The sequence below is a fragment of the Tursiops truncatus genome, chromosome 3, assembly GCF_011762595.2.
Source record: "Tursiops truncatus isolate mTurTru1 chromosome 3, mTurTru1.mat.Y, whole genome shotgun sequence".
NCBI lineage: Eukaryota > Metazoa > Chordata > Mammalia > Artiodactyla > Delphinidae > Tursiops > Tursiops truncatus.
In genome coordinates this window covers 143,397,080-143,411,149 of record NC_047036.1, presented here as the reverse complement: position 1 = coordinate 143,411,149, position 14,070 = coordinate 143,397,080, and the positions used below count along the sequence as shown (strand labels likewise).

At 45.4% G+C, this 14,070-nt stretch overlaps 1 protein-coding gene across 7 annotated transcripts in view; it reads right to left on the bottom strand.

The window, feature by feature from the left end:
- LOC101336875 (teneurin-2) overlaps positions 1–14,070 on the bottom strand; it is a 465,743-nt gene that overhangs the window by 151,198 nt on the left and 300,475 nt on the right. For 5 of the 7 annotated variants that reach the window (XM_073802777.1, XM_033853543.2, XM_033853546.2 and 2 more), the window contains 2 exons: positions 9,958–10,158; positions 8,042–8,254 (listed from right to left, as the gene is read on the bottom strand). In XM_073802777.1, the coding sequence (XP_073658878.1) occupies positions 8,042–8,254; positions 9,958–10,158 (414 nt within the window). The remainder of the gene's footprint in view (positions 1–8,041; positions 8,255–9,957; positions 10,159–14,070) is intronic. The other 2 variants (XM_073802778.1, XM_073802779.1) reach the window with 1 other exon arrangement.

Sequence of the window (14,070 nt, the reverse complement as noted above, 5' to 3'; positions counted from 1 at the left end):
GTTAAGAAATCTGCTCGGATTTGATCTCAGGTAGACTGACACGACAGACTGTGTCTTAATCCCTTCATTATCACGCTTGCATTGCTCAAATGCAAGTGACGTGGATATAGTCAGATGGACCTCTACTTTAACACTATCTCTTTTTTAATTAGGAAACACAAATATATCCAAAGAAGGTACACAGATCGCCAACAGGCACAGGAAAAGATGGTCAACATAGCTAATTATTAGAGAAATGCAAATCAAAACTACAATGAGGTATCACCTCACACCAGTCAGAATGGCCATCACTAAAAAGTCTACAAGTGGGCTTCCCTGGTGGCGCAGTGGTTGAGGGTCCGCCTGCCGATGCGGGGGATGCGGGTTCGTGCCCCGGTCCGGGGGGATCCCACATGCCGCAGAGCGGCTGGGCCCGTGAGCCATGGCCGCTGAGCCTGCGCGTCCGGAGCCTGTGCTCTGCGACGGGAGAGGCCACAGCAGTGAGAGGCCCGCGTACCACAAAAAAAAAGAAAAAAAAAAGGCTACAAGTAAGAAATGCTGGAGAGGGTGTGGAGAAAAGGGAACCCTCCTACACTGTTGGCGGGAATGTAAATTGGTGCAGCCACTATGGAAAAGAGTATGGAGGTTCCTCAAAAAACTAAACATCGGGTTGCCATATGCCAAAACCATAACTCGAAAAGATGCATGTATCTCTATGTTCATAGCACAGTATTTACAATAGTCAAGACATGGAAACAACCTAAATGTCCATCAACAGATGAATGGATAAAGAAGATGTGGTGTACACACACACACACACACACACACACACACACACACTGATTTGACTCAGCCATAAAACAGAATGAAATAATGCCATTTGCAGCAACATGGATGGACCTAGAGATTATCATACTAAGCAAAGTAAGTCAGAAAGAGAAAGACAAATACCATATGATATCACTTATATGTGGAATCTAAAATATGACACAAATGAACCTATCTATGAAACACATAGAATCACGGACATAGAGAACAGACTTGTGGTTGCCGAGGGGGAGGGGGTTGGGGAAGGGATGGAGTGGGAAGTTGAGGTTAGCAGACTTCAGCTAATTTATACAGGATGGATAAACAACAAGGTCCTACTGCACAGCACAGAGAACTATATTCAATATCCTATGATAAACCATAATGGAAAAGAATATTTAAAAAAGGAATGTATATATATGTATAACTGAATCACTTTTGCTGTACAGCAGAAATTAACACAACATTCTAAATCAACTATACTTCAATAAAAAATTTAAAAAAAGAAACACAAATATAAACCACTGAAGGAAGTTCTTCAATGCACAGAAGCATCCTCTAGGTAAATCAGATACAAACTGGAGCTGAGATGAGCAGATAATCAGACTAACAAAATTCACAACGTATCATCGGCAAAACCAACACTCTGCTGTATCCATCCCTTTGATGTAAAGTGTATCAGTATATTACGGGAATCTACCTGGAGACCCTCCCTGACCTTACAGAAGAGAGAAGGATTTGATTGTCCTGGAGTGGACCATTCCACGGGATGCATATAAATTTGCATCAAAAGTAATAAATTTCTGGAGATGGGCAGGTCCTTTGAGATCATCTCATCCAAGTGTGTTCTAAATCTAGTCAATCACATAGTGCATTCGTGACATTTGCAATATCTGCACTGTTATTTACTTAATATTTTTCTTCAAATTTACTTAGGCCTAATATCACTACCTGCTTTTTCAACATCCCTAAGCATTAATGCCCATGTAATCATGAGTTTAACGAGCTAGTTATGGTTTTTCCTAATACTTCTTTTTAAAAGCCCCATATATAACCAGTCAATAAAATACATTTGCACACCAACAAAAACACCTCACGTTTGTGGACCACACTCTAGAGAGCAGTGATGTGGTTCACCCCCCTCATGGGCCTTGGGAAGAAACTAAGGTCAGAAAGGTTGGGTGACTTCTCAAGGGCACCCAGAATGTTCGTGGCACAGTCATGCCTAGAACACAGAGCTCCTGTCCTCTGTCCATTTATTCTTCATGATACCACAATGAGTCAGCTAGCAGGTGATGAGAAAATGCCCATCATGAACATCTTATGGAGTTCATTGCTCCGGGGCCCTCTCTGCATTCCCTTTTTCTTTAATATAAAGTCTTGAGTGTATATCGTGGAACCCAAGACTGATAGTCTTGGAAGAAATGTTGATTCTTCTGTAAGAGCTCAAGCGACCGAGTACTCACTACATACACTCAGGGAGTGCAGCCCATTTTTCAACAGCTCTTATTCTTTGATGTTTTCCTTTCTTTTGAGTCTGGAATCTTCCTCATGCTAACTCTCACCCATGGGTTTCTGTTCTAAGAGTTCCATACTGTTTTTAGCTCTTTGCTCTTGTGAACGCGGTGATACCTCGTATCAAGCTATCTACTTGTTGGATCTGGCCTTGTCCCTGTGGGCCGCGTGTTAGTACATCAAGGGGACCCTCTGAAACATGAAGGTGATGGTACAAGGAATGCTCCAACTCACTGTCTCCCCACAGAACTATAACTGCAAGACTTCTTCCCCTCTTTTCTTTTTTGATGAGACCTCCTTTTCTGCTGGGGCATATGTTACTAAATCACGTAGAAAGTCATACCAAAAAAATGTTTCCATTTAAACTAGAGGATGGTTGAGCCATAAAGCCAGGGGGAGCTTTGTGTCTATCTAGTCTACCTTCCCCTGAAAGGCCCTCTTCAACATCTAGGCTAAGAAACTAAACACTTTCAGCTACGAGAGTCTCACTACTTGTGAGGCAGTGTCTTTCCCTTTCATTATATTCCACTTTTTGCATTGAGTTGAAAATGGGTTCCTATAACTTCTACCTCCAGGGCCTTGTTCTGAGTTTGGGTAGGAAACCTGGGCAGACTGCCTGACCCAGACGTGAAGAGAGCTTCTGGGCATGTGGTGATTCCTGATCTTCAATGAAAAGGCTCACATTTTGGCCTACGTGTAGGGGAAAAAAAAAGCAGCAGTGGAACATGTCCTACTCTCTGCTGCCCATAATCTTAAACAGTGAAGAACTATCACTTTAGGCTTTCACTTCAAAAAATATGGAGATCTTGGGGCTTCCCTGGTGGCGCAGTGGTTGAGAGTCCGCCTGCCGATGCAGGGGACACGGGTTCGTGCCCCGGCCTGCGAAGATCCCACGTGCCGTGGAGCGGCTGGGCCCGTGAGCCATGGCTGCTGAGCCTGCGCGTCCTGAGCCTGTGCTCCGTAACGGGAGAGGCCACAACAGTGAGAGGCCCGCGTACCGCAAAAAAAAAAAAAAAAAAAAGAAAAAAATGGAGATCGTAGGACAGGTTCCAATAAGAGCTCCCGGAGGAATAGGTTAATGAACCAATCAGAGAATTAGCTGCTTCCAAAGACCTAGTGGGAAGGATGGCTCCGCAGTGGCTAATTTTATCTCAACTTGATATCTCATTGTAGAGTCATGAAAGCTCAAATGTTGAAGGATAATAGCTACAAGAAAAAAAAAAGTTTCCATAACTTAAATGAAGCTGGAATGAGATGCAGAAGCAGCTGTACTCAGTCTGAAGTTGGTTCATTTTTTTTTTCTTGGTACGCGGGCCTCTCACTGTTGTGGCCTCTCCCGTTGCGGAGCACAGGCTCCAGACGTGCAGGCTCAGCGGCCATGGCTCACGGGCCCAGCCGCTCCGCGGCATATGGGATCTTCCCGGACCGGGTCACGAACCCGTGTCCCCTGCATCGGCAGGCGGACTCTCAACCACTGCGCCACCGGGGAAGCCCTGAAGTTGGTTCATTTTGACAGTCGTTTTCTTCCTGACCTGTTCCCTGTAGCTCCGAAGCTCTCTCCCTCTTGAACTGTGACCCTGTCTACTCCTGATGACAATCACTTAATCAGCACATCAGATTGTCGCACGGCTGGTTTTACCTTGGGTAAAGATTCATTTTCCTTATTAACATCACAAGAACCCAGTTCTTTCCCCAACCAATTAAAGAGGAAAAATAGAAGGGTCCCAGTGCGATAGAGGGAAAAGAAAACTGTTCTGACTTGTGGTACAGGGGCAGGTTACTCAGTCCCACACGATCCTGGGAATCCAGTCCTCATGATTCTGAAATGCAGCTGGAGGTCAGGACCACATAGAAAAAGTAAACAGGCTGGAATAACCATTATAGACATTGCTCACTACCCAGATATCAAAGAGTTCAGCTAGGGTCAGAGCCTAGTTTTGGTGGATCTGCTCTGTGTGTGTGTTAGCCTGTATTATTTAGAGTGGATATCTGGACAGCTTACGATAATAGCAACAACCTTCAATGAGCATTTTGCTTTCCTCCGTGTAATCTCCAGCAATAAGAACTTTGGTCTCTCCCTGTATTTTGCCTGACTATTCTGCTTGAGGAACATGTTAACATTTACTCTGTTTCTTTATAAGAGATGTTTATCTGAGTTTACTCTAGTTCATAGAGATTTCTGAGTTATTCTACGGTTCCTTTATGCCCTGGTGTTATAGACTCTGAATAGACTGCTGAGGTTGAATCCACAGTATTAATAAGGGGTGGTGGGAGGGATGGCAGGTGATAGGAACAACAACCCATTTTAGGATTATGTTTAAAGAATGAAACTAGTCTAATCACACAATGTGCCTTCTGATTTATTCATATGAGTAAACTGCAGCCTATTCAAATAATGCTAATATATTCCAAAGAGATACGCGAATTGTGGTTGATTTAGATTCAACGTCTATTTCTCCTCTCTGCAATTCTGGAGATTTTTGCCATACTCTGTATTTAACTTGTTAGAAAGAGTTAATAAAAGATCATTGCTTGGTAGAATCCAACCTGTTGGCAAGTCAGCTCTACCAGTTAACACTGAAATGTTATACCTTATATTTAAATCTTTAGCAATATGTATTAAATATCCAAATATAAAAGAATAATTTGGTTGAAAAATTCCAGAAACGCATTTGACCAAGCGTGGATAGATCCTGGTGATTCTACTGGATTGAGTTTTGGAAGGCTGTGCTTTTATCCTCATCCCTTTCCCCCCTGCATCTGTCTTCTTGCTTCCTTGGGTAAAATAAACTTGATATACCAGGACTGATGTGAAATGCTTAGCTGACTCTTTGCAATGACCCTAAGAAAACTGTCGCACCATGACCTTTTGAAAATAGACCGCAGACAACCCAAGCACCCACTGCTTTGCCCTATCCCGAACCTCCCAATGCATTTTTTTTTTTTTTTTTGCAGGCTAGGTTCCATTTCATTCTTATTTATTTTCTATTTTCAAAATATAGCATTTGAGGCTCTGCTTGAAAGGGACCAAAGAGCCTCTCTTTATTTTCTGACCGTCAGTATCCCCGAGGAGGAGGAGGACTGATTCTGGGCTTGTAAATTGCGGCATTCACTTAGAGTGAATCGACAGGAGAGTCTGCTCAAAATAAAAGATTAAAACTCCATGAAACAGCTCTGGGGGCAGAGGAGGAAAAGCAAAAGGAGCAATTACATGTGTACGAACACCTCTAGACTTTGAATAGCAAATCTCACCAACCAAGGAATGCTTGGCTTTTTCTGAGCAAAGCCCAATGTATGTACATCTGCGAGGAGGCGGCATTGATACCACTAATAAAGCCACAGAGCCCTAATTTCTCACAAGGACAGACTTTGGTGATAAAGATCTTTATGCCATACGTAGCGCGAGCTCATGAAGTCATGAGAGATCATAATTCTGAAGGAGAGACTTTCCTGGGACGTCACTAGCTTCATTTGGGGGCGCTTTACTTGGCATATACATCTGCCCCTTCTCTGTTTCTCAAGAGCTCACGGAGCTGTGAAACTTGAACTAGACACTTCAAGTCGCAAAAACACCTTTCTCTAATTCATCTCACCCAAAGGGCTGGCTAGAAAGAATCATCTCCTGTGTTCTGCTGCTGGCCACATCCTCACCATCTTCTGTGAGACTCAAGTTACCATCTTCCCATTTCATCTTCAAAGGCCCCAGAGACATTTCCACGCAACAGTTGTTCTCTCTCCACTCGCTCTCTGTGACATTTGGACCCTTCCCTTTCCCTTGGCCCCCGATGGCCTTCAAGTCACAATTGGTATCCTTTCTCTAAAGTGAATGTTGACCCTCTTCTCTTTTCTCCTTCCTCCCTGCCAACACTTGCGCAACTCTCCAATTCAGGGGTTGGCCAGTTTTTTCCTGTCTTTTTTGCACCAGACAACAAATGGCTTTGTGGACCACGTTGCAATGACTGAAGGCCAAGGTGCAGTGCAGAAGCTGATGATACATCCACACATGGGTGTGGCTGTCCTCTACTAACGCTTTGTTTAAGGGACACTGAAATTGGAATTTCATATGACTGTCATGTGTCAGGAAATATTTTTCTTTCAACCCTTAAAAAAATGTCACTATTCTTAGCTCGTAAGCCACAGAGCAACAGGCAGCAGGCTAGATTTGGTCCGCACCCCCACCTACAGTTCTCCAACCTCTGCTCTGATCCATCAGGGCTGCCCTGCTGTGAGCTCTTCCCAGAGTAGAGATGAGTTGTGGGTAGGACAGAGTCAGCAGGCACCCCTGCGGGATGCTAAACCCTCGGCAGATGCGGGAAGGGGAGAGCAAAGGGGAGGCTGAGGCTGGGTTGTGTGAACTGAGACAAAGGGGGATTTTCTACCTAAAGGTTGGCAAGAGCTCTTTTGGGGAGGGAGACTGGGGGCAATGGAGGTATGAGGGCGGGGAGGGTCTGTATTTAGATCACACCAAGCATGCAAAAGGATATCAAGAGGAACACCCCTGAAGAGTGGGAGCTATTAATAAGGATTTTAAACTGTCTCAGTATTGGGCTGTGCACTTCCTTCCCTTGAACGCCTTCTGAATTATCCCCCAGACTCTGCAGGGAACTGAAGATGAAAGCGGCTGCAGGGGGAACGGGATCTGGAGCACCATTGAACGATTGCAAAAACAATTCACTGCCAACAGACTGTCCCGGCAGGGTCCCAGTGCTATGGTCGTGGCCTGGATAGGCACGCTGCCCCTCGGATGCCCAATTAGATAGAATTGGGGGAAACCTAATGCAGAGAGCACTTTCTCTCTGCTTGACCACCCAAATGAACAGCATGGGAAACTGAGTCTGAGCTCATGAGTCAGCCCTGGAGAAGCTCCTAACCCTGCCTCCCACTCCAGGTGCCTGGGGTCTTGGGGCTAGGACAGAGGGGAGGGCCCCCAACTCAATGGCTAGAATCCAAGATAAGTTCAAGGGGTCATGTTAGTAGTTTGGATAGAGACTTCTCTGAGAGTTTCCATGCAAGCACGTGGCCTCAGCCAGCTTGGCATGAAACCAACCCCGAACCGGGACCAAAGCAAAACCAAAACCGAAGAAACTTGAGAAGTATTACTTCTTAAAGAAAATGACCTTTTAAGAAATATTCTCAGTCATCAAGCTTTATATATACAGAGAGATGACTGAGTGAGAATGAAATGGGGCCAGAGGAGGAGACATTTATCGATGGTGGTGGTGAGGGGAAGGGTCAGGAGCCCAAGGACAGAGCCTTGTCTTGGGACAACAAGGGGATGCTCAAACCTATTAGAGGGGTACCTGGTTACCCAGGAAACCTGGGAGTCCTGCCCTGCATCCAACCTGGTCTAAAAGAAGTGAGTTCAGTTATTGCCAGCAAGCAGGGATCCGGCTGGGAGGGTATTCAAAAAGGGGAGACTTGAAGACCACAGTCATTTGGGGTGCTTGAAACCTCCAGGCCCTGACCATTTCCCATGCGTGTGCATTTCCCTTCTCCACGATTAGTAATTTGGATGGATTTTCCTATCCGATCTGCTCCCTTTCCTCCCCATCTGGAATTCTGGAAAGAAGGGAAAGCCTTTTCCAATCAGGACCTTGCTTTTCCCTTCCCTATGCCCTGGGAGATTTGGAGAGGCAGCAGGAAATGCTGGAGAGCGCTCGTGTCCCTGCAGGAACAGCCAGTTGCAACGCACGACCATCACTATAGATCTACGATTTATGAAAATAAAGCAAATATGTGCCTGTTTCGGTGCCTGCCGTTTGCCTACCAATGGTGCAGTGTTCACCATTCCAGCCCTCTCGGCATTCACATTTGCCATCTTTACAGGTCCCGTGCTCAATGCAGCGGGGGTGGCACACGCGCTGGTCACAAGCTGCGCCTGTCCAGCCCTCTTCACAGCGGCAGGCTCCCCCGATGCAGACGCCGTGAGTGCCACAGTCTACTGAGCACACTTCTGGAAGAAAAACAATGATTACAGCTCAACACCACAGCCGGCGAAACCCTCCACCGGAGGCCAGACCACACACATGGCCCGGGTCCTTGGAGCTGGCCCAAGGCCCAGAGGTATGTCATCCTGGGCGGCCTGTCTCTCCACTGGCTGGGTGTTCATCCACTGTGAGGTAGTTTCTAGAGCAGCGTTCTCACAGTGGGGTCCCTGGACTGGCTGCAGTGCCATCACTGGGGAACTATGCGGAAATGCAACTTCTTATGCCCCGGTTGGTCCTCTTGACTTAGAGACGCGGGGAGCGGGACTTAGAAATCTGTTTTGTCAAGTCCTCCAAGTGTCTGTGACGTACACCGAAGTGTGAGAACCACTGCTCTAGGGCTGGAGACCGTCCCAGGAAGAGGTCAGACATCGTTGCTCAACCAGTTTGGTAAAGCCACCCGGGAGGTGCCCACCTGAAAAGATACCTGCGGAGCCTGACTCCCCAGCCAGCTGGGATTCTTTTCCCTGTTGAGAGCCTGAACTGACCCGAGGCCAGTCAGAGACCCAGCGGCTCCAACCTCGCTGATGACTGCAGGCCCAGCTGTCACCCAGATCGGCACCTTGGTGGCAATCATGACCGCTCTAATCGTGCTGCCTTTACACAGCCTCTTTCTCAAAGGAGCTCAAAGTCTTTTGTGGTTGGGGAGGAGACATACAGACAGATATGCACGCTCTGGCATTCCAGACCTCTCACTCGAGGACAAGCACGTGCCAGGCATTCACCCTTATGACAGACTACTGAGGGAGGCATGGCTCATCATGCCAGGGGAGGGGAAACCAGGCCAGGAGGGTTAGTGACTCACTCCAAGTCACACGGCACGTCGGGAGCACCGCTGGGTCTCGGATCTAGGGCGCCCCTCCCCCCATCCTCCACAGAGCTTGGCCTGGACCACCCACATCAGAGCTGCAGGCAGAGGCGAGTGGGCTGAGAAGATACCCAAAATAGCCCATGTTAACTGACTCTTCCTTTTTTTTTTCCTTCTGGAATGAAATATTCATTTCTTTCCCATTGTAGCAAAGCTTCGCATAGATTCCCTTCCTGATTGCCATGGTAATCTGACAGAAGGGGGCGGAAGGATGATGGCTTGCTTGGATAGGCGCTTGACAGTGTGAACGGAACCATTCTTGGAAAGGTGGAGACTGGCTTGAACTGTTGAACCATTCCATTTTAAGGTCACTAGGGAGGTAAGGCACGTACTCTTAATTTTAGGAAAATAAAGGGTACAGTGCCACTTCATTATTTTCCTGTCACTGGAGTATGCAGATCTTTATAACATGTTCACCTGGCACCCCGAGGGAGCGTCTTTTCTCTTTTATAGGACATTCCGTTCAGTTTGTCTGGGACTGAATTGTTCTGTTTTGTTTTCTGGTACCTTTAGGGAGCATACATAAGAAAGCTATAATGCAAAGGGAAGCATCCCTCCCGGGCCCCTCATCCATTTGCAGTGATGAAACCAACGAGGCACAAGGACCAAGTGGTGTTTGTTTGTTTGTTCTTTTCTCAAGGATCAAAGGCTTCATGACTGAGGATAGAGTAAGAGAGGTACTATGCAGCTGACCAAAGTCCCTCCATCCCGAGTGGAAAGAGCAGATTCCCATCTGTTTGGGCTTTTGGAAGGAACACAGGGCATGAGTGTTGGGGAAAGTGAGGAGGAAACCTCCTGGCTTACCGACGGAGCAGTCGGGACCCATCCAGTTGGGATCACAGCTGCAGAGGCCCGTATCGGGGAGGTAAGTACCATGTCCACTGCACTGGTCTGGGCACTGGACCCTCGCCAGCTCACAGTTGAGGCCACCCCAGCCAGGGCTGCAAAGGCATTCTCCATTTACACAGACCCCATGGCTGGAGCACGTAGGATCCAAGCAATCAACTGAAAAAAAAACAAAGAGGAAAAGTATTGATCACTCATGGGGGATGGGCCATGAAACAGCAGTTTACAGCTGAACGGACCAGTGCTGCACCAATTCCTACCCACCTGCAAGCAAATGGAACAGCCCAGGTAGTACATGGCCCCTTGAAGAATACCCATAAAGAATTAAAGACTTTTTATTTGTTAAAACACCAAATCTCAAACTTGAAGAGAATGTAAAGGAAAAAGGGGGATTTCTCAAGCAGAATCAGGAGGAACCAAATATAGAGACGTATCATCCAACCTTGAGAACCTTGTACTTAGAAGCATTAGCATCTTATTGAACCACATCAGGGCTTCTGAGACTGGGCCATGAATGCTGGTGATGTCTCTACGTGTAATACCAAACCCGATCATCTCTCACTTTTGGAGAGAAAAGTAGAGAGGCTCAGTCTAACTTCACTAACACTTGACTACAGAAGGTACCAAAAGATGAAAAAGAAAACCAGTGACACTCATGCGTGAGTCACTTTCCTAATTAAGTTTCACTTAGGCTAAGTCTAAAATTAGTTTTCATTCTCTGAGCACACATCTACTGGAAGTTAGTAAATGTGCAGGAAAGAAGAGGTGAAGTTGGGTGTGGAAGTGATCCCAAAGGGGTAACCTTCCTACACACAATCTTAGTAAAATGGATGGGTGAGTCTCTGGCTGTGGCACTGACCTCCCTCCAGACTGTTAATCAGGCGAATTAACGGTCAGATTCCAGTCACTGCTGTTCTTGCCAGTTTCATGGTCTGATTGCTTGGCCCTCTTAGTAATCAGAGTGGCTATACATCCAGTAGTGACTTGAAGTTTATTACTCTGGAATCCACTCAAAGTGAGGAGAGCAGTGAGCTGCAAAGGCCAGTTCTCAGGACAGGACTTTTTGTATGAGAATGTGACCCCAAACTTTGGACATCCATCCAGCCTGAGGATGGACAAATAGGGCTTTTTAGAGGAAGACCAGCGTCCTTACGTATTCCTAGAAAATGATGCAGTGGCATTTGCACAGAGGGCACTGTACACCGTGGGGTCTGAGTGGTGAACAGGGGTCTTACGTGAGTCTCACATGGTGCCTTATGGATCAGAGCAATGGTGGGGGGCGGGGTCTTGTCATCTTATTTGACTAAGACACAAACTTCGCTCACTTTAACAGCTTGGAAATCAGGTCTGTTGGCCTAGATTAAAGCCTTTGCTTCTGCCATCAACTGGGGGCACAGCTTGAGGCAGAAATAAGAATTTTCAGCGTTAAGAGATGTTTTTTCAGGATCCCACTTGGACCTTCTCAGGAAGACGTTATTTACGGAAATCAGTTCAAAACTATTTGAGCCACGGGGAAGCAAAAGCTGCCATTGTTTTTGTTTTTTTTTTAATCAGGAATACTCTCAAAAAGGTACATTTCAGTGACTTATTATTAGTTGGAGACATTTATGACGATGTCATTTTCTCTGGTTACAATCACTTTAATGTTGAACTCATTGTCTTGGGGACTATTACTCCTGATGACATGAACCCTTTCTGATATTTTCAAATTTGCTCCATTCAGGAGGGTGGAGCACATCCGATGTAAATGAACTGAAAGATTCAAACACATGGAAGACATTCACAAAGAGGCTGTGCAATGTCTTTAACATCTCATGCCTCTCACAGTCAAGGGAATACAGTAGGTGCTCAATACGTAATTGCTGTGAGGATAAACGGCACACTTTGCCATAAGCATTTGTTGTTAATGAGACAAATTTCCAGTGTGAAGGACTGACAAGAAAGAGAAAAGGGGGCTAACAACGTCTTGCTTTTGGGAAGAATGCTGTGCAATTTGGAATCTGCAAAACATGAACTCATTCATTCAGAATCAATCTTGTCCATATTCTTCTCATAAAAGAAAATCCCAAAGTTCTAGTTTTTCACTCTGTCCCCATTTCAAACACAGCAAAATCAAAATCTACACAAAAATACCTCATGTGCGATGTGCCTCAAAAATCACTCTCCATCTATAATTAGTCACTTAAAATGTTTGGGGAGGTGCCAATAGCTAGGAGTTCTCAAAAAACTGAAAAAAACTATCATATGATCTTTTTCGAAAAGGATGAAATAAAAAGTAATATACCAAAAAGAAAAAGGAAAAAAATGACACTTTTCTTCCAGATAAATTAGCTTTCGCTTCTCTAGCCTGAATTACAGTATGAAGGAAGGAGGAAAATCCACCGAGATTTATTAGCCCTGGAGTGGAATGTCGTCAAAAGAACCATTTGTTGTATCTAGAAATATGAGATAACCCTTTCTCAGGTCAGTGAAACCAGTAAACATGCCCTTTGTGCTATATAATCATAGCAGCTGATGGAATAACTAAAGTCAGACTTTAAGGGGAGTAGTTTCACTATGAATTTTAAATTTGGTTCCAGTTTCATATGATGGTCTCGTGGCCACCTCCTCAGTGTTCCGCAGGCAGGAGGGAGGATGGCATTTTACAAAGCTTTATAAATAGAAACAGTGTTATACTTAAAAGGGGGACAGTGGCCTTTACCAGCTAAGTACCATGTGCCTTATACCACCAGCCCTCTGGCAGCTGAAATCATTAGAACTCATTTAGTCTTGGGCCCTCTGTAGGTTTGACAAAAAAGGGTTGTGAATGCAATTTTTGTCCCTAAGGATAAAAAAGGAGGTCAAGGAGTTTTACAAACAGTATGTACTATAACCCCCTGAAGAACCATGAATTACAGTTATGAAGTTAAATGTCATTGAAAAATGACTCAACCATGAAACTGACATGAAAACATGGCTGACTTAAACTAATATGTCAATTCTTCTCTCGTCTCACCTTCCCACTCCCCCAGACATCATCGAGTGAAACCTCACGAATCTGTCCTTTCATTTTCTTGTGCAAATTTGCTAATAGTACAACAATGTTTATGCAGCAGAAATGGAGGATGACAACTATTGATTTCGTTGCCATGGCCATTTCAGGTAAACTGAACGTTATGACTATGATGAATATCAGAAAGAAAAAAGCTAAATGGAAGAAAAAGGGCTGATCCAGGCTTTCTGATTCCATTTCCTATTTTGAAAACAGCATATGCATCATCTCGGTTCATTCTTTTGGGGTAGCAGAAATCAATAGAGGCGATTTCATCCTTTCATAATGATCCACGTGGCTTCCTTGTTTTGTTGGATGCTTAATTCATTCTGAACATTTAAATGAGACCAGGTGGGAGAGTGAGAAAGTTGAGAGAGTACTTGAAATCCCACTCATACAGATATGCACAATCTTGACTGGACAGAAAAAATTCTAAGATGGGCAACACCATTGCTCTATCACTATCCTCTTGCCAAATGAGGTACATGCAAAAGGTCGTGTTAACCTTGCTTGTCATATGGTTGGCCTCTCCCATGTCTTCAGCCAATGCAGCTTTGCCTCCGGCAGTCCATTTATCTTTAAGAACTTTAACCTTTCAAACAGGGTTATTAAATCAGCACTTCCTCCATCCAAGCTCCCAATTTGGTTTTATGATGCAGATGGAGGGAGGGAGGGAGGCTACCTTTTATTTATTTATTTATTATTTTTATTTATTTTTTTTGCGGTACGCGGGCCTCTCACTGTTGTGGCCTCTCCCGTTGCAGAGCACAGGCTCTGGACGCGCAGGCTCAGCGGCCATGGCTCACGGGCGCAGCCGCTCGTGGCATGTGGGATCTTCCTGGACCGGGGCACGAACCTGTGTCCCCTGCATCGGCAGGCGGACTCTCAACCACTGCGCCACCAGGGAAGCCCCTACCTTTTATTACAGAGGAAAAATAGAGAGAGAGTTGAGCAAATGAGGATCTGGGGGGGGGGGTCACACTTCTGGGCCCCATTAAGGGCACTAGCAGTGATGTATTGGAAAATCTTAGAAGAATAAT